This window comes from Eleutherodactylus coqui, chromosome 10 (assembly GCF_035609145.1).
Source record: "Eleutherodactylus coqui strain aEleCoq1 chromosome 10, aEleCoq1.hap1, whole genome shotgun sequence".
Lineage (NCBI taxonomy): Eukaryota > Metazoa > Chordata > Amphibia > Anura > Eleutherodactylidae > Eleutherodactylus > Eleutherodactylus coqui.
The window spans coordinates 5,147,032-5,168,889 of record NC_089846.1 but is presented as its reverse complement, the minus strand read 5'-3'; the positions used below and the strand labels follow the sequence as shown (position 1 = coordinate 5,168,889).

Here is a 21,858-nt window from a genome sequence, read left to right as displayed (position 1 = left end):
ATATATGTATTCCTCTGTGTTGGCTGATCCGGTTTCTCATCAGGCCTCTGATAGTCCCCATCTCATACCAATTAGACTGTCAGATTGGATGAACTTCACCTCTCAGCCTCTCATTTATATAAATTGCATGGTTGTCATAGCTCCGCCCCTTGTTCCTGCAGCAATTAATAAGCATACGGTCCTGACCTGTAATAGAGAGGAGTAATTAAGGGATTCTCAGAGTCCTCCACAGTAGGACTAATTCAGTATTTATGGCCGCCCTTCCTCATGGCCTAATTTCTGCCGGGTAGATGATCACATATGTGAGGCTGAACTGTTCCCCCCCCCCCCACTAAAAATACTGTACTGAGCATCCATTGATTTCGATGAGGCTTCTCGGGCGCCCATTTTAGCGCAGCGTTTCTAATGGCATGCTAATCGAACGCTGTCTCTTTTGTATTTTAGTGCGTGGCGGCCCTTTTTAACGCACCACGTCACCCGCTGCAATGATGGAGCGCATTAAAACATGAAAACACCATTCCAAAACGCTGTAAAATGCTGCGCTTAAAAAGTGGCGTTTTTACAAATAGCTGAGACTGGCCTAAAGGGGGCGATCCATCATACATAGCCGGCCGCTGGACGCTCTTTAGGCCACAGCTACCCATACTGCTCCCCCCATTCACATATACGCTGGGCTCACATGTGCAGAGGGGAGTAAGCTGCAGCAAGGCAGAGGTAGCAGCGCCTTATCTCCCATGAGCAGAAACAATCCCACAAAGCCAACACTCAATCATTTTTCCTCCAACATCAGCCATCGACCCCCATAAGTGTGAGGCTGCATTCACATGGGTGATTATCACATGCGATATCTGACCAATAGGATTATGGGACCCGCCATCCAGGATCGGATACTGGTGATTGCAGCTCTAGTTCCATTAATGTGAATGGGAGAGAGCTGCGACACCATACCGGACCACCGTGACACAGACAGGGTCTTATAGTCTTCCACCAAGGACCCCCACACAACAACTGATGGGAACAAGTTGTAGCTGGACAGCGGGCCCCGCTGGTGTGTTATGGATGATCTATCCTTGGGATGCCTCATCAGTAGTGTTGGACTGGACAACCCCTGGGGTGGGAAGGAGTTTCCGTGAATGGATGGCGCAGGCTCAGAAGCGCGAATTGGTGAGCGCACGTATTCCCGCTGTTAGTCCCTTACATGGCCTGATAAAGACATTGCTGCCGAAACGTTGTCTGTCCTTGTAGGAACATCCAGCAATATAAAGAATTAGTTCTTTTAAACACCTTTGATGCTTTTCTGTGACTTGGTGAACATTGGATGGGACCGAGGTCCGTGGTCCCAGCGCTAGAGGCTTTGCATGGATTGTGATACCTTTACCTCTGCAAGATCTGCATAAGAGAGTGAGTGCTGCAGGAAATTATTCTCTACACTGTTAGTCCCTTACATAACACAATCCATGGGGATCGCGGCATGTAAAGGGTTCACAGAGGGAGGGGGCTCCCTCTGTGATGTCACTGGCCCTCCACCATATCATTACGGACAAACGATGTCCTCTGGGTCTGTTGTGGCCTGTGATCGCTATGAATAGCAATAATGCAGTTTAGTAAAGAAGTACTGCAGTGTATTATTAGAGCAGTCATAGGATTTCAGGTTCAAATCACCTACAGGGACGTAAAAATGAAAAAACATGCTTGGTATTGTTGATATTGTCGCATCCATACAATAAATCGAACACTATAGATCAAAATTTTAAAAATGGACCCAAAATGCATTTTTAAAATTTATTTTATTTTGTTTCAACCACAAAAAAAAAATTTTAAAAAAATGGGGTTCTTTTCTCCCCCCCCCCCCCCCCCTCCAAAACAAGCGGTTAAAAGCGAAACAATACATAATATGTACCCAATAAAAACTGCAGCTCTGCGTGCAGAAAACCCCCCTCAAAAATAAAATCCCCCCAAAACTGTCGCGTCCTTAGGACTAAAACAGGCCGCGTCACTAAGGGGTTAAGAGAGCGGTGGTCTGTACCCTGTGCCGCCAGCCAGAGTCTGCTGGGAGGTGTAGTTTTCACACGGCCGAGAAAATCGCGCCAGATGTGTGCGCTGCGAGATGCAACAATATGAACCCCGTTATCGGAAGGAGTCGTATAAATAAGCGATTTTTTTTTTTCCTGCATCACATTTGGTGTCCGGGAAAAAATTGCGGCACGTCCCGTCTTTGTCGCAGCTTGTTTTCAGTGGGGTCGGCAAAAACATTGCGCGGCGTGAGAGGTACGCGCCAGTGCGATGCCAGGCTTCCCATTGGAAACACTTGCCGAGCCTCCGACGTGGCTGAAAGCCGGGCCTGAGGATCACTACTTCCCTGAAGTGATGCGCGGCGGGAAAACCGCATGTCGGCGAGGGCGGTATAGGCCGGTATGGCGCTCGCCCGTGCGAAATTAGCCTTACTAGACAATTTTGCTATTTCAGACTTGGGTAAAGTTGGGAACCCCTTGTGGGCTGTATTGGCCAAGTTGGCTGTCACTCAGCTTTCCCAGGAACAGAATGTTAATGCCCTCCATACTCTGCTCTCTTTGTATTAAGATGGCGCAGCGGGTGGAGGGTTGCAGGGATGGAAGCTCAGGTGATGATGTGAGAACGCTCCGAGCCGGCTATTCACACCCAGAGCGGCGCATCGATGAGAGACGCACCAGGAGTTCACTAACATGTAGGGAGGAGAGGAGGCTTTATGTTGGGATGTGACTGTGATGTCTGCGCTCAGCCAGGGAATGTTTACCCACTGATTCTGGAGTCAGACTGCTGTCACACAGCTGATAAGATCTGAGGGGCAGATAATGCGCCAGGTCCCCGGGGAGGTCATGTGTGTCCACAGAGCTGATGCAGGGCAGCCTATGGCCTCCCATGGGGCCTCCTTCAGACGTCTCACAAGGAGCTTCACAGTCACACTACATACAGATAGTGCATACTATGTAACAGGCTTTACTAAGACGAATACTCAAGAGTAAAAAAAAAAGACGCAGCGCCTCCTATTCTTGTCTGATATTCGTACTAAAGTAGCACATCCGACCGCACACACAGGATGTCCGAGTGCTGTCCAGTGCGAGCTGTACCCAAGAATCTCAGGCGCAACTCTCGAACCGCCGTTGTGCATTTACCTTAATGGAAAAATAAAACGACCTTAATATAATACTCCAGAGCTGCATTTATTGTTCTGCTGGTGGAGTCACTGTGTACATACATTACTTATCCTGTACTGATCCTGAGTTACATCCTGTATTATACTCCAGAGCTGCACTCACTATTCTGCTGGTGGAGTCACTGTGTACATACATTACTTATCCTGTACTGCTCCTGAGTTACATCCTGTATTATACTGCAGAGCTGCACTCACTATTCTGCTGGTGGAGTCACTGTGTACATACATTACTTATCCTGTACTGACCCTGAGTTACATCCTGTATTATACTGCAGAGCTGCACTCACTATTCTGCTGGTGGAGTCACTGTGTACATACATTACTTATCCTGTACTGCTCCTGAGTTACATCCTGTATTATACTCCAGAGCTGCACTCACTGTTCTGCTGGTGGAGTCACTGTGTACATACATTACTTATCCTGTACTGACCCTGAGTTACATCCAGTATTATACTCCAGAGCGGCACTCACTATTCTGCTGGTGGAGTCACTGTGTACATACATTACTTATCCTGTACTGCTCCTGAGTTACATCCTGTATTATACCCCAGAGCTGCACTCACTATTCTGCTGGTGGAGTCACTGTGTACATACATTACTTATCCTGTACTGCTCCTGAGTTACATCCTGTATTATACTCCAGAGCTGCGCTCACTATTCTGCTGTGGAGTCACTGTGTACACACATTACTTATCCTGTACTGATCCTGAGTTACATCCGGTATTATACTCCAGAGCTGCGCTCACTATTCTGCTGGTGGAGTCACTGTGTACATACATTACTTACCCTGTACTGCTCCTGAGTTACATCCAGTATTATACTCCAGAGCTGCACTCACTATTCTGCTGGTGGAGTCACTGTGTACATACATTACTTATCCTGTACTGATCCTGAGTTACATCCTGTATTATACTCCAGAGCTGCACTTAGTATTCTGCTGGTGGAGTCACTGTGTACATACATTACTTATCCTGTACTGCTCCTGAGTTACATCCTGTATTATACTCCAGAGCTGCACTCACTGTTCTGCTGGTGGAGTCATTGTGTACATACATTACTTATCCTGTACTGCTCCTGAGTTACATCCTGTGTTATACTCCAGAGCTGCACTCACTGTTCTGCTGGTGGAGTCACTGTGTACATACATTACTAATCCTGTACTGATCCTGAGTTACATCCTGTGTTATACTCCAGAGCTGCACTCACTGTTCTGCTGGTGGAGTCACTGTGTACATACATTACTTATCCTGTACTGACCCTGAGTTACATCCTGTGTTATACTCCAGAGCTGCACTCACTGTTCTGCTGGTGGAGTCACTGTGTACATACATTACTTATCCTGTACTGACCCTGAGTTACATCCAGTATTATACTCCAGAGCGGCACTCACTATTCTGCTGGTGGAGTCATTGTGTACATATATTACTTATCCTGTACTGCTCCTGAGTTACATCCTATATTATACTCCAGAGCTGCGCTCACTATTCTGCTGTGGAGTCACTGTGTACACACATGACTTAGAGGCCTCTGAGGCCGACTGATGTCATCTGTTGACCTTTATATTGGCGGTGCAGTATTTGAGTGTAGGTGACTTTCTCCTCCGGCAGTGAAGGTCATCTTACCTGGCAGCGCCGTCTCCACCCCCAGTGATCGGGCCATGGATGCTTGCACTACATACACAAACCAGTCTGACGAGGGCTGCACACATGTAACATCCACGCTGGTTAACCCTTTCTGTGGCTGGTGTGTCATGGAGGTGATGGGCTCCTAACCCCCCTGCTGAGTGCTTTCTTCTGCTCTGTACATGTGTCAGACACCCTGCAGCCCTCCTCACACTCCTCACTCACATAATACAGTATGGATACTTGACCACCCAGACTTCCAGCTGACCCTCCAGGGAATCCTTCAGACCATGAAATTAACTCTTCCATCGCCTCCACTGCCCATGGAGAGAGCAGAAATTGCAAAAGCAAGTGGAACATTCTCCTTGTCTACAGTGTTGTCTGCAGATGAATGACTGTATATTGGCTATGGCTACTGATGACGGCAACCAGAGTTCTGACATGCCTTTGGAATACATTGAGCAAATCCATTTAAAGAGGTTGGCCAGTTGTAAACTATTGATGGCCTACCCATGGGATCAGCCATCAATAGTAGATCGCTGTGGTCTGTCATCCAGAATCCCCGTCCATCAGCTGTTTTCTGGGATAATACACTTGTGCACCTAGTTGATTTCTGCAGGAAGCAGACAGCTCTATTTCTACTGCAGTGGCCAGACTTGGTATTACAAGCAATGTTCCCATTCACTTTAATGACTGCTATACTGAGGCTGGCCACTGCAGCAGGAACAGAGCTGTCTGCTTCCTGCAGAATTCATCTAAGTGCATGAGCTCACTGGCACAGAAAGCAGCTAATTGGTGGGGGCCAGGGATGACGGACCCCTGACAATCTACTATTGATGACTTGCGCTGAGTATAGGCTATCCGTTTACAATTGGACAATCCTTTGGCTGGCATGCCACACCAATATAATGCATGCAGTAATGCATGCCATATCAACTTTTCAGCCCCTCCACATGGCGGACGACGGATGACATCACAGAAGGAGCACCCTCCCTCTGGGGACCTTTGCATGCTGCAATTAACATTAACTGCAGCACATAAGGGGTTAAACTGGGGTGCTCCCCGATACCCGCTATTACAGGAGGAGACCAGCTGTCAGTCACAGCCGGCTGCTGATGGCATGGGCTCCGCTCCATAGGATGTAAGATTACGTCCATTTGGGGAAAAGTAAGCTTATGTCCTGTGGCTTAACCCCTTCAGTGGCGGATTTCTTACCCCCCTGTCAGACCCACCAGGACAGGTTCTTTAACCCCTTCAGTGGGGGGTTTCTTACCCCCCTGTCAGACCCACCAGGGCAGGTTCTTTAACCCCTTCAGTGGGGGGTTTCTTACCCCCCTGTCAGACCCACCAGGGCAGGTTCTTTAACCCCTTGAGTGGCGGGTTTCTTACCCCCACTGTCAGACCCACCAGGGCAGGTTCTTTAACCCCTTGAGTGGCGGGTTTCTTACCCCCCTGTCAGGCCCACCAGGGCAGGTTCTTTAACCCCTTGAGTGGCGGGTTTCTTACCCCCCTGTCAGGCCCACCAGGGCAGGTTCTTTAACCCCTTGAGTGGCGGGTTTCTTACCCCCCTGTCAGGCCCACCAGGGCAGGTTCTTTAACCCCTTCAGTGGCGGGTTTCTTACCCCCCTGTCAGACCCACCAGGGCAGGTTCTTTAACCCCTTGAGTGGCGGGTTTCTTACCCCCCTGTCAGGCCCACCAGGGCAGGTTCTTTAACCCCTTCAGTGGCGGGTTTCTTACCCCCCTGTCAGGCCCACCAGGGCAGGTTCTTTAACCCCTTCAGTGGCGGGTTTCTTACCCCCCTGTCAGACCCACCAGGGCAGGTTCTTTAACCCCTTGAGTGGCGGGTTTCTTACCCCCCTGTCAGGCCCACCAGGGCAGGTTCTTTAACCCCTTCAGTGGCGGGTTTCTTACCCCCCTGTCAGGCCCACCAGGGCAGGTTCTTTAACCCCTTCAGTGGCGGGTTTCTTACCCCCCTGTCAGACCCACCAGGGCAGGTTCTTTAACCCCTTCAGTGGCGGGTTTCTTACCCCCCTGTCAGACCCACCAGGGCAGGTTCTTTAAATGGACCAATCATTTAATTTCAACTAATTTTCCAGTCGCGTTCCAAGAGCCATAACTTTGTCATTTTTCCACTGACCAGGCCATATGAGGGCTTGTTTTTTGCGGGACAAGTTGTACTTTTTGATGCCATGATTTTTGGGTATATATAATGTATTGTATAACTTTTGTAAGAAAATTTGTAGGGAGATTAGGGGAAAAAAAGGAATTCTGCCGTTTGTTTTTCAGATTTCCTTTTTACTGCGTTCGGCGTGCAGAATAAATAGTGTGATGACGTTATTCTCGGAGTCACATGATTCCGGCGATATCAGGTTTATACAGTTTTTTATGTTTTGCTATTTTTGTGCATTTAAAACATTTTTTTCTTAAAGGTTTGCTTTTGTGTCGCCACATTCCAAGAGCCGTAATAATGTTATTTTCCACTGCCAGCGCTCTAGAAGGCCGAGTTTATTGCGGGATGAACTCCAGGCTTCATTTATCTAATTTCTGGGAACATGTCATATTTTGATCGCTTTTTATTCAATTTTTTTCTAGGGGCAAGATTAACAAAATCTGTAATTCTGGCATGTTTTTTATTTTTCCCAGCATTCTCTGAGCAGTATATATAATATATTATAGTCATTCTACGGGTCAGTGTGATTATGCCAATATCAAGTTGTAAGAGTTTTTATCTTTTCACTACTTTTTCACAGTTAAAAAAAAAGATTTTTTTTTTTTATCGCTGCATTCAAAGACCCCTAGTTTTTTTACAACAGAGCTGTGTAAGGGGTTTTTATTTTGCGGGATGAGTTGTACTTTTTATTAGTACCATTTATTGATTTGTGCAGAATTTTGATCACTTTCTATTCCTTTTTTTGTATGGTGAAATAAGCTAAATTAGCTATTTTTGCCACAGTTTTAATTTTTTTTCCATGCCATGCACCCTGCAGATTAACCCCTTCCTACTCCAGGACGTACATTTACGTCCTGCAGCGTTGGGGTATGTATGATGGGAGATCACAGCATGACCTCTCTTCATACAGCAACCGTCAGCAGTTTATTACAACTGACACCTGCGGGCAATAACTGCAATCCTACAGCATTACATTATACCGCAGCAGCGATCAAAGCATCGCTAGTTGTGGTCCCCCAGGGGGGCTTAAAAAAAGAAAAAAGTAAAAATAAGATCAATAAAGTTTTTTTATTTGTAAAAAAAAAAAGTTTAAATCACCCCCCTTTTGCCATATCTATAATAAAAAAAATCTAAATGATTAAAAAAAAAATACATGTTTGGTATCGCCGCCTCTGTAAAAGTCAGATCTTTCAAAGTAGCGCATTATTTACCTCGCACGGTGAACGTAGTCCGAAAAAAAATTAACGAACGCCAGAAATGCACTTTTTCAGTCACCCTGTTTCCCAGAAAAATGCAATAAAAAGTGATCAAAAAGACGTATGTTTTCCGAATTGGTACTAACGTAAACTACAGGGCATCCCGCAAAAAATGAGCCCTCGCACAACTACGTCGACGGAAAAATAAAAAAGCTATTGTGCTAAATAAAAGTACTACAGCAAAAAAAAAAAACTATACAAGTTTGGTATCGCAGCAATTATGACCCATATAATGAAGTTATTAGGTCGTTTTTATTGCAGTTTGTGCGCCGCCATAGAAACAAAACGCACTGAAAGATGGTGGAATGTCTTTTTTTTTTTTTTTTTTTTTTTTACTTCACTTAGAATTTTGTAAAAGTTTTTCTGTACATTATTAAATAGGACCATTTAAAAATACAACTCGTCCCACAAAAACCAACAAGCCCTCATACAGCGACATCGCTGGATAAATAAAGGAGTTATGATTTTTTAAAAGGGGGGAGAAAAAAAGCGAAAAGGGAGAAAAAAAGAAAGAGTCTGCGTCGTTAAGGGGTTAAATAATGTACTAACTTCCTTCTCTGGGTCGTTACGATGCAGGGATACCACATGAGTAATTTTATTTTTAATTTTTTACAAAGTAAAGGGAGAAAGGTGGGGGTTAGGCATTTTTATTTTTTTATAATTTTTTTGCTATTTTTTTTTTTTGTCCCTTCAGAGGACTTCCATAGAGACTGATCAGGACCCCTTGATCACATTGTGGGGGTCCGATGGTGACAGCCCTTTACATGCTACAGTCGCATAGACCGCAGCATGTAAAGGGTTAAACAGCAGAGATTGGAGGTTTACTCTGATCTCTGCTGTACGAGCTGGCTCCCTCCCTCTGTCAGCCCTTTACAGGCTGTGGTCTCACTGACCATGGCATGTAAAGGGTTAAACAGCAGAGATCTGAGGTTTTCTCCATTCTCTACTGTGTAAGAGCTGGTGCCTGTCTATCCTTTGATAGCTGATCACCAGCTCTCCCTGCCACGGGACCATCGGCCGGCTTCTGACAAGCGGGAAGTTGTCGGCAGATCAGTTCTATCTTCCTGCTTCTTTTGTTCAAGTCCTGCACTGTTCTGTGTGGGTCTGCGCAGGCAGAGCTCACTGCCACAGCTTGTGGCATTGTGCTCTGCAAGTCCCATAGTCAAACAGTGAAATCATCCGGGCTATATCACTATGAGCAGTGGAGCTCGTCCAGGAAAATTTCCGGCCGTGTCACTATAGGGGTTAAAGGGGGTAAAAGAATAAATAGGAACTTGACCTGCAATACCAAGCCAGCCCACCACAGTGGGTACAGAGCTGTGTGCTACCCTAGTGAACAGCTGATCGGCGGGGGTCCTTGATGGCAGACCCCTGCTGATCCACAATTAATGGCTTATTCTGTGAACAGGCCATCAGTAGTTTAAAGCCAATCAACCCCATTAATTGCAGAACTAATGATTCCATAATGCAATATTAGTATGAGAGAACGGCTTCCTTTGGCAGATGGGAGTGATTGTTAACCCCCTCCTCCCTCTGTGGGTGACATCAGCAGACTACAGGTTCGCTTTTTGGCAGTCAGTATTCCGACCGCACGTTCCACGAGCCCCTGAACTGGTGACTCATCGCCTTTATTTACGGGATTGCTGATTTAATCATGCAGCGAGTGTTTACAAGAAGAGACGACCTGGAATCAAGATGCTTGCAGGTCCCTCAAGGAGCGAGATGACCTAGTAAATCCCTGCTGCCTCCCGAGACGCTCCGCTCCCGCCTGATCAGGGCTCCATGTGTGTCTCATTTCCAGCAGATCCCGGAGCGTGCGCCGGAGACTTGGCTCACATCCTGGGCTGAAATGGCGCTAAGGGGTGTTTATGATGGAATTAGGGCCGCTGTTTCCTTTAATTTGAGACAATAATTGAGTCTCCGGACAGACTTCATGGTCTGCGGCGGTGCGGATGTGTAGGGGACGACAAATGCCAGAGAAATGAGGTTGTGCCGTACGGCCCTGCAGTCTGAGCGACCTTATGAGAAAGGAAGAAGCTGCCAGACTCTTAGGTTCCACTTATTAAAGGGGTTCATGTGGCGGGGCAGAGCTGTAGTGTTTGTGGAGGCTGGTGGTAGTGGGTGCGAGGAGGGCAGCGTGTTCATCTGGGTAAACGTGCTTCATATTTGCCAAGGTAAGGGTTGCTTGCCACGGATGTATGCGCAGGGGCACCGTATTTGCGCTATGCACGAGGTAGATTTGCGCGTGTATCAGTGCATTCCACCATTATCACCCCCACCATGATTAAAAAGGCTATTTAGCCCAATGAGGTTCAGATGTGTTAATTGTTTTTCACGGAATTACGCAGCATATGCACATTTGCGCACCCCTCATAGACGTCTATGGAGATACCTGGGTGTGCAAATGCTGCTTTTCTTTCCCTGCACGCGCAAAAAAGAGATTTAAGTATGAACTCATTGAAATCAGTGGGTTCTATTCCCTGCGTATTGCGTGAGCAAATGCATCCGTCTGAGGAGGCCTAAGGATTCGCACAGTCCTTCATGTGCCGCTTTCTAATCCAGATTTGCCTTAGGCCGCCTGTACACAGGCGGAATCTGCGATCGGACTCCATGGCAAAACGCGTCAATTGAAAAGCATGTGTTTTTGATTTTTCCTTTCCATTCGCGGATACAAATTGCGTATTCTGTGAGCGGAGGAGAAATCACAGCATGCTCTATTTTGTAGTGGATTTTGCACGGACTGCCTCCATTGATGTTAATAGAGGCCGTCCGACCCGCAGCCCATATGCAATTAACAATTGCGTATGGGCCGTGGATACCTATGTCATCGCCTAGCAACGGTGCAGGCAATACGCATTGCAGATAATGCAGGTACGCGGAGTCGCCAAATGGGGTCACAGTCGGATTCTGCTGTGGGACCCGGCTCACCCATGTGCAGCCGGCCTTAGTATATGTGTGGGCGTTAGCAGACAATCCTCTTGGAATCCTCCTCTCTACTGGTGGTCTGTAGGGGGCGTCCTGAGCCCGGTCACCTTGTGTACCCCCATCCACTGGTCCCAACACCTCCTAACAGTCTGGTCAGACGCTCCTCTCTTCTGGTGGTCTGTAGGGGGCGTCCTGAACCCGGTCACCTTGTGTGCCCCCATCCACTGGTCCCAACACCTCCTAACAGTCTGGTCAGACGCTCCTCTCTGCTGGTGGTCTGTAGGGGGCGTCCTGAGCCCGGTCACCTTGTGTGCCCCCATCCACTGGTCCCAACACCTCCTAACAGTCTGGTCAGACGCTCCTCTCTTCTGGTGGTCTGTAGGGGGCGTCCTGAACCCGGTCACCTTGTGTGCCCTCACACATCCACTGGTCCCAACACCTCCTAACAGTCTGGTCAGACGCTCCTCTCTGCTGGTGGTCTGTAGGGGGCGTCCTGAGCCCGGTCACCTTGTGTGCCCCCATCCACTGGTCCCAACACCTCCTAACAGTCTGGTCAGACGCTCCTCTCTTCTGGTGGTCTGTAGGGGGCGTCCTGAACCCGGTCACCTTGTGTGCCCCCATCCACTGGTCCCAACACCTCCTAACAGTCTGGTCAGACGCTCCTCTCTGCTGGTGGTCTGTAGGGGGCGTCCTGAGCCCGGTCACCTTGTGTGCCCCCATCCACTGGTCCCAACACCTCCTAACAGTCTGGTCAGACGCTCCTCTCTTCTGGTGGTCTGTAGGGGGCATCCTGAACCCGGTCACCTTGTGTGCCCCCATCCACTGGTCCCAACACCTCCTAACAGTCTGGTCAGACGCTCCTCTCTTCTGGTGGTCTGTAGGGGGCGTCCTGAACCCGGTCACCTTGTGTACCCCCATCCACTGGTCAAACACCTCCCAACAGTCTGGTCAGATGCTCCTCTCTTCTGGTGGTCTGTAGGGGGCGTCCTGAACCCGGTCACCTTGTGTGCCCCCATCCACTGGTCAAACACCTCCTAACAGTCTGGTCAGATGCTCGTCTCTACTGGTGGTCTGTAGGGGGCGTCCTGAGCCCGGTCACCTTGTGTACCCCATCCACTGGTCCCAACACCTCCTAACAGTCTGGTCAGATTCTCCTCTCTACTGGTGGTCTATAGGGGGCGTCCTGAGCCCGGTCACCTTGTGTGCCCCCATCCACTGGTCCCAACACCCCCTAACAGTCTGGTCAGACGCTCCTCTCTACTGGTGGTCTGTAGGGGGCATCCTGAGCCCGGTCACCTTGTGTGCCCCCATCCACTGGTCCCAACACCCCCTAACAGTCTGGTCAGATGCTCCTCTCTACTGGTGGTCTATAGGGGGCGTCCTAAGCCCAGTCACCTTGTGTGCCCCCATCCACTGGTCCCAACACCCCCTAACAGTCTGGTCAGACGCTCCTCTCTACTGGTGGTCTGTAGGGGGCATCCTGAGCCCGGTCACCTTGTGTGCCCCCATCCACTGGTCCCAACACCCCCTAACAGTCTGGTCAGACGCTCCTCTCTACTGGTGGTCTGTAGGGGGCATCCTGAGCCCGGTCACCTTGTGTGCCCCCATCCACTGGTCCCAACACCCCCTAACAGTCTGGTCAGACGCTCCTCTCTACTGGTGGTCTGTAGGGGGCATCCTGAGCCTGGTCGCCTTGTGTGCCCCCATCCACTGGTCCCAACACCTCCTAACAGTCTGGTCAGACGCTCCTCTCTGCTGGTGGTCTGTAGGGGGCGTCCTGAGCCCGGTCACCTTGTGTGCCCCCATCCACTGGTCCCAACACCCCCTAACAGTCTGGTCAGATGCTCCTCTCTACTGGTGGTCTGTAGGGGGCGTCCTGAGCCCGGTCACCTTGTGTGCCCCCATCCACTGGTCCCAACACCCCCTAACAGTCTGGTCAGACGCTCCTCTCTACTGGTGGTCTGTAGGGGGCATCCTGAGCCCGGTCACCTTGTGTGCCTGTGCTTACTGTATATTAGCCTACATTGTTACTGCATAAAAATCAGCTGATGACGTCGCGTCCTCCCGGTGGTATAGCATTCTTTTCAGTTGGCGTCAAAAAAGGCGCTGCAAGACCCAACAATAGAACACACAGTTTTATCGCGCATTATAATCGCTACGCTAAAATGCTCGTCTGTGAAGCCGCATTGAAATGAATGGACGCTTGAAAATGCCCGTTAAATGCTGTAAAAAAAGCGCCTGCGTGCGTGAGGCCGTGCGTATTGTGTTTGCGTTCACGACTGGACAGTTGCTATACGTTGATGGAGACCCAAGGACCCACATATACTGTGAGCGGGTTGTAGTTGGTCATTTCCCAGCATCCCGCACAGCTTCCCAGGAAGGTTGCTATTATAAAAGTATCACTTGAACCAGAAGGACAGAGAAGCTCCCCTTGTGCAGAAGATGTGACCATTAGTGACATTAATGTCAAAGGCATTTCAGCACTCTGCAGAGAACAAATGTCTCCTCTGGAGCCGCTGGGATTTTCCCACTGACCTCCCTCTCCTTTTCCCACTTGTACAACTGGGGCTTAGCAAATTGCTGCCAATTACATGTCCTGTCCTTCCTTCTGCCGCCACACCTGTCAGCTTCCCAATCCCAGTCTGTTCCAGAGGAAGCTCCACCACCAAAATGGCCAAATGCTGCTCCGCCGCTGCGGGTGCCACCAGCCTGGGAATGCACTTTGATGGAGCATTTGCTGGAACATGATGTGATTTGTCACATTGTTGGAAGAGTTGTAAAAGAGTTCAAAGGCCGGACGCCCCTTTCTGCAGGCTAGGAGTGCGGACTAAAAGTGTCTCTAGAACGAATGATGATCATTCACAAAATCCTTCAAAGGAACTAAAGTGAACTCAGTATAAACGCAAGCCAACGACTGAGCGACAATCATGGGGGTCCCCTTCAGCTTCAGCCGACATAAAAATCATAACGACACGCTGACACTTGGGGGACAGGATAATGACACGCTGATACTTGGGGGACGGGATAATGACACGCTGATACTTGGGGGACGGGATAATGACACACTGACACTTGGGGGACGGGATAATGACACGCTGATACTTGGGGGACGGGATAATGACAGGCTGATACTTGGGGGACAGGATAATGACACACTGACACTTGGGGGACGGGATAATGACACGCTGACACTGGGGGGACGGGATAATGACACACTGACACTTGGGGGACGGGATAATGACACGCTGATACTTGGGGGACGGGATAATGACACGCTGACACTTGGGGGGACGGGATAATGACACGCTGATACTTGGGGGACGGGATAATGACACGCTGATACTTGGGGGACGGGATAATGATACGCTGATACTTGGGGGACGGGATAATGACACGCTGACACTTGGGGGACGGGATAATGACACGCTGACACTTGGGGGACGGGATAATGACACGCTGACACTTGGGGGACGGGATAATGACACGCTGACACTTGGGGGACGGGATAATGACGTGCTGATACTTGGGGGACGGGATAATGACACGCTGATACTTGGGGGACGGGATAATGACACGCTGATACTTGGGGGACGGGATAGTGACCCGCTGACACTTGGGGGATGGGATAATGACACGCTGACACTAGGGGGACGGGATAATGACACGCTGACACTTGGGGGATGGGATAATGACACGCTGATACTTGGGGGACGGGATAATGACACGCTGACGCTTGGGGGACGGGATAATGACACGCTGACACTTGGGGGACGGGATAATGACACGCTGACACTTGGGGGACGGGATAATGACGTGCTGATACTTGGGGGACGGGATAATGACACGCTGATACTTGGGGGACGGGATAATGACACGCTGATACTTGGGGGACGGGATAGTGACCCGCTGACACTTGGGGGATGGGATAATGACACGCTGACACTAGGGGGACGGGATAATGAGACGCTGACACTTGGGGGATGGGATAATGACACGCTGATACTTGGGGGACGGGATAATGACACGCTGACGCTTGGGGGACGGGATAATGACACGCAGATGCTTGGGGGATGGAATAATGACACGCAGTTGCTTGGGGGACGGGATGAGGAGAGGCAGACGCTTTGGGAGATGGGATGATGACTTGCTGACACTTGTGGGGGAGGAATAACAAACTGACACCCCAGTCTCATGATCCTGACACTTTAATGTGCTGTCCCCCCTAACTACCATGTCTGGCTCACCCCACACGTGCATGTTATGTCCATAGGAGGTGGACATATTTGGGGCTGGATACATCTGTTGTTACCCCTGTACTGTCCTCCTCCTACATCTCCAGCAGTTCCATCATACATTTACAGCGGTGAGCAGTTGGCAGCTGCAGGGAGATCTCCGCTCCATCCTGGGAAGATCCGCTGGCAGAGCCCAATGTGAGAAAGTGCAGAGCAAACCTTCCTAGTGAAGTTGTATTTCTCACCCCCCAGAGGTTTGGCGGAGGGGTCCAGACAACAGTTCGCACCTATCCCCTGGGAACTTCTCAGCCTTCCAAGTCTCTGATTTGTTTGTTTGGTGACGGGCAGAAATACAGTCGTGCATTTCAGGGACCCCCTTCCCCTTCCCCATTAAATCATTCACAGTAAAGGGAGAATTCCGTCCTTGCAGTGTTACGCTGTTTATGTAGAGTGCAGTGGATGACCCCCTATAACAGGGGCAGAGAATGTACCCCAAAATATATCTGGCTCCAGGGACTGCGGGTGACCACAATATAGCCAGTGCAGCCCCCACATGGGGGTCTTCACCCAGCTTTCCTACACTCTGTAGAGATTTTACCCAATTGCATGCATCCTCCTTGCATCCGGACAGTTGGGTTTGCAAAAGCCGTAACTCGTTGCCATAGCGGTACGGGGGCTTGTTTTTTGTCATCCGAGTTGTATATTTGGATGTCCGCACCCCGGGGTCCATATAATGTGTTGTGGGACTTATTACTCTTTTTGGATGGAAAATTGAAAAATCCCCCAGAAATGTTGTGCAACACCCCAGAGGGGTGACCCGGGGCACCTGGCTAATGTGAAGAGCTGGGAGGGTGAAGTGCTGGCGTGTCACGGTGGCACTTACCAGGCTCTGGTCCTGGAGGCATATTAGTCTTTTACTCCCCACTTCTACACGAGCCAACCTAAACAACCAATCACAGTGAATCAGCCAACCCAAATAACCAATCACCCGGAATGAGTAAATCCAAACAACCAATCAGATTGCGAATGGTGCGGATGGACACACTGCCCTGGAGATCGTCCGGGACATCACATGGCAAGGCTGCGGGGAATAAGGGAGAGACGGCAGTCCACAACTGGGGCATCAGCAGGGCGTTTCCCCGTCACTGAGGCCGACCAACCCATGTCTCCACCCATAGTTGCGGTGGAGACATAATGCACCAGTACCCTACACTAGTACTTTATGTAGTGCATTATACTAAGCCTATGACAGCAGCTTATTAGACTCTGCTGGAGACAGGGCCTAATAGGCTGAATTACTTGGCAGACATGGAGGCCTTTGTTGGGTACCTTGCAATCACATGGCCAATTGGTGTCAAAAGGAGCCTCCTTCCCCTGTCATCTGCTTACATGTTGTTGTTGGTTGTGGCATATAGAGGTTAAACTGCCTGGATCTGAGGTTTCTCCCCTCCTGGTGGTTAAAGCAGGAGCCCTGCTGTCTGTAGTCAATCAAGCCACCACCTTTAAAAAGATGCATGTGCAAGTTTAAAGCCCGTTAGCGAGGTCAGTAAAAAGGCGTATTGGCCGGGATGGCTTATTTTTCTGGACTTGGGATTTCCTTTCGGTAAGCTGGAAGACGTGGAGGAAATACATAGTAGTGAGCAGATTGCAGACTACTGCCCTACCGATCAATGTTCAGTCCAAGCCAAGTGCTGATGAGTTTTCATTGGTGCCGTAGTTGTATCTCTTGTACGATTGTCGTGTCCCCAATCAGCAAGTCGCCCATTCCCGAGCTGGATGTGGGCCAACAGATGCGGTGATTACGTGTCTGTCCTGCCCTTGGACTCATTAATAGGAGCCCCATAACTGCAGCCCTTTACACTGCTGTGTGCGGCTCACACCCCTCGGGCCTGCCTCCCGCTTCTGCTGGGGGAACCGGTTTTTCTTAGTGAGTCCTTTGTTCCCTCCTGAGCTGGATTTGTGGCTGTTGGGCTACCTCTAATTTCCTCTTCACACGCTTTCTATATCCGTCTGAGGCATAAATACATCATATACTCGGAGAGGCTTATGGAGGAGACGTAGTTAAAGGCCTGACCCCCATAGAGCACCCTCATGGTAGCAGAAGGGGTGCGGGATTTCCTCTGCAGACCTCACACCGTCAATTACAAGGGTGAAATCTGTTGCAGATTCATATCAAAAGCCGCGTCAACATCAACGGGGCAGATGTTTTTACTCTGATTTTGGTGTGGATTTTCCACTATGTGTGAACGGACCCTCAAAGCAGACAAACCAAGATGTCTCCACTGCTTCTCTGATATCGATACACTGTGCATTGGTGGGGCATCAATAGTGTAAAACTTTGCACCCTGCTCTGATTGGTCGGCCCCGCTATCGTGAGCGGCGTGTATATTCTAAAGATGGCCACTGGCCATATATATAACACAGGATTAGGAGGATGGTTGTACAACCAGTGAATAAACGATTACCTGGCAAGGGGTAGCTTCACGGACGCAGACCAACACATCTTAGCGCATACTGGTCGTCAGAGTTGTTGAGACTAGCCGTATTTTCAGTGACACCGAACAAAGGAGAGAGCGTAACTCATGATCAGTACAGGATAAGTAATGTATGTACACAGTGACCCCACCAGCAGAATAGTGAGTGCAGCTCTGAAGTATATTACAGGATTTAACTCAGGAGCAGTACAGGATAAGTAATGTATGTACACAGTGACTCCACCAGCAGAATAGTGAGTGCAGCTCTGAAGTATATTACAGGATTTAACTCAGGAGCAGTACAGAATAATTAATGTATGTACACAGTGACTCCACCAGCAGAATAGTGAGTGCAGCTCTGGGGTATAATACAGAATGTAACTCAGGAGCAGTACAGGATAAGTAATTTATGTACGCAGTGACTCCACCAGCAGAATAGTGAGTGCAGCTCTGGGGTATAATACAGGATGTAACTCAGGATCAGTACAGGATAAGTAATGTATGTACACATTGACTCCACCAGCAGAATAGGGAGTACAGCTCTGGAGTATAATACAGGATGTAACTCAGGATAAGTAATGTATGTACACAGTGACTCCACCAGCAGAATAGTGAGTGCAGCTCTGGGGTATAATACAGGACGTAACTCAGGAGCAGTACAGGATAAGTAATGTATGTACACAGTGACTCCCCCAGCAGAATAGGGAGTACAGCTCTGGAGTATAATACAGGATGTAACTCAGGAGCAGTACAGGATAAGTAATGTATGTACACAGTGACTCCACCAGCAGAATAGTGAGTGCAGCTCTGGAGTATAATACAGGATATAACTCAGGGTCAGTACAGGATCAGTAATGTATGTACACAGTGACTCCCCCAGCAGAATAGTGAGTGCAGCTCTGGGGTATAATACAGGATGTAACTCAGGGTCAGTACAGGATAAGTAATGTATGTACACAGTGACTCCACCAGCAGAATAGTGAGTGCAGCTCTGGAGTATAATACAGGATGTAACTCAGGATCAGTACAGGATAAGTAATGTATGTACACAGTGACTCCACCAGCAGAATAGTGAGTGCAGCTCTGGAGTATAATACAGGATGTAACTCAGGGTCAGTACAGGATAAGTAATGTATGTACACAGTGACTCCACCAGCAGAATAGTGAGTGCAGCTCTGGAGTATAATACAGGATGTAACTCAGGGTCAGTACAGGATAAGTAATGTATGTACACAGTGACTCCAGCAGCAGAATAGTGAGTGCAGCTCTGGAGTATAATACAGGATGTAACGCAGGATCAGTACAGGATAAGTAATGTATATACACAGTGACTCCACCAGCAGAATAGTGAGTGCAGCTCTGGGGTATAATACAGGGTGTAACTCAGGATCAGTACAGGATAAGTAATGTATGTACACAGTGACTCCACCAGCAGAATAGTGAGTGCAGCTCTGGGGTATAATACAGGATGTAACTCAGGATCAGTACAGGATAAGTAATGTATGTACACATTGACTCCACCAGCAGAATAGGGAGTACAGCTCTGGAGTATAATACAGGATGTAACTCAGGATAAGTAATGTATGTACACAGTGACTCCACCAGCAGAATAGTGAGTGCAGCTCTGGGGTATAATACAGGACGTAACTCAGGAGCAGTACAGGATAAGTAATGTATGTACACAGTGACTCCCCCAGCAGAATAGGGAGTACAGCTCTGGAGTATAATACAGGATGTAACTCAGGAGCAGTACAGGATAAGTAATGTATGTACACAGTGACTCCACCAGCAGAATAGTGAGTGCAGCTCTGGAGTATAATACAGGATGTAACTCAGGAGCAGTACAGGATAAGTAATGTATGTACACAGTGACTCCACCAGCAGAATAGTGAGTGCAGCTCTGGAGTATAATACAGGATGTAACTCAGGGTCAGTACAGGATAAGTAATGTATGTACACAGTGACTCCACCAGCAGAATAGTGAGTGCAGCTCTGGAGTATAATACAGGATGTAACTCAGGGTCAGTACAGGATAAGTAATGTATGTACACAGTGACTCCACCAGCAGAATAGTGAGTGCAGCTCTGGAGTATAATACAGGATGTAACTCAGGAGCAGTACAGGATAAGTAATGTATGTACACAGTGACTCCACCAGCAGAATAGTGAGTGCAGCTCTGGAGTATAATACAGGATGTAACTCAGGGTCAGTACAGGATAAGTAATGTATGTACACAGTGACTCCACCAGCAGAATAGTGAGTGCAGCTCTGGAGTATAATACAGGATGTAACTCAGGGTCAGTACAGGATAAGTAATGTATGTACACAGTGACTCCACCAGCAGAATAGTGAGTGCAGCTCTGGAGTATAATACAGGATGTAACTCAGGGTCAGTACAGGATAAGTAATGTATGTACACAGTGACTCCACCAGCAGAATAGTGAGTGCAGCTCTGGAGTATAATACAGGATGTAACTCAGGGTCAGTACAGGATAAGTAATGTATGTACACAGTGACTCTACCAGCAGAATAGTGAGCGCAGCTCTGGAGTATAATACAGGATGTAACTCAGGAGCAGTACAGGATAAGGAATGTATGTACACAGTGACTCCACCAGCAGAATAGTGAGTGCAGCTCTGGAGTATAATACAGGATGTAACTCAGGGTCAGTACAGGATAAGTAATGTATGTACACAGTGACTCCACCAGCAGAATAGTGAGTGCAGCTCTGGAGTATAATACAGGATGTAACTCAGGGTCAGTACAGGATAAGTAATGTATGTACACAGTGACTCCACCAGCAGAATAGTGAGTGCAGCTCTGGAGTATAATACAGGATGTAACTCAGGGTCAGTACAGGATAAGTAATGTATGTGCACAGTGACTCCACCAGCAGAATAGTGAGTGCAGCTCTGGAGTATAATACAGGATGTAACTCAGGGTCAGTACAGTGAACCTGCTCTCTGGAGATCATAATGAAACTTAAGAATTAATATATAAATGTTTCCTTGTGCTGCTGTATGAATAAAAGTTTTTCAAGTCAGTGAATGATGTAATAATGAAGAAATGTTACAATATTAATCTTGTGTATTATTACAAATATTATATAATCTTCTCATTAGTCACTAACTTTAGGAAAAATTCACTTCACTATCAAGGTGTAAGTTGGTGTATCTAACCTTATCATGTCTGAGCCGGAGTATCTAAGCCTCTCGTGTGATGCTGTCCTGCTGGTGATGCCTGTCAGTAACCTTTGGTTTGTGCTTCTCCCCAGGTGTGTAACTGTGACAAGTACCTGCACATTTCCCAGGGCAGGATGGTGCAGCTCATGAAACTGCGCGACTACCTGGAGGAGATCGGAGGACAGCAAGGTGAGGGCAACTGACCGACTGCCCTAAAACAGCAGCAGACCAGAGGGAGGTTATTTCCAGTGCCAGGACCCTGAAGGTCCTTCCATCTCTATGATCCTTGCAATATGAAAATGCACTGATGTTTCTAAAAAGCACAAAGAAATACTAAAGCGTTTGTCCAGCTGTAATCTATAGATGGCCAACTTGCAGTCCAAGTTCCCATTCACATCAATAGGAAATTGGCCCGTAATACCAAGTCTGACCACTGCAGTGGGAATGGCGCTGTCTGCTTCTGACAGAAATCTGCTCTGTACCCAAATGCCCTGACTTGGCAAACGGCTGATCAGTGGGGGTTCTGAGCAGAAGATCCAGTTGATCTGCTATTAATGACGTATCCTCAGGACTGGCCATCAATGATCTTCAGCTTGACAATCCCCTCTATGTGAAGCGGTCACCTGCCTGGAGCTGGTGACATCAATATCATGTAGGGAACAGTACATTGGAGTGTAGCAAAGGCTATAATACCCAGATACATTGTAAAAGGGAGGTTTAATGCTATGCACCCGTATGGTAATGAACCCCAAATGGCCCATTAGGCCGGCATGGACCGTCTCTGCTGTTTGCAGGGCCCTCCG

The 21,858-nt window shown here is 48.4% G+C and overlaps 1 protein-coding gene across 4 annotated transcripts in view; it reads left to right on the top strand.

Moving 5' to 3' along the window:
- Nucleotides 1-21,858, top strand: part of EXD3 (exonuclease 3'-5' domain containing 3) — a 275,759-nt gene that overhangs the window by 243,903 nt on the left and 9,998 nt on the right. For all 4 annotated transcript variants that reach the window (XM_066580059.1, XM_066580060.1, XM_066580061.1 and 1 more), the window contains exon 20: nucleotides 21,148-21,244. In XM_066580059.1, coding sequence (XP_066436156.1) covers nucleotides 21,148-21,244 — 97 coding nt within the window. The remainder of the gene's footprint in view (nucleotides 1-21,147; nucleotides 21,245-21,858) is intronic.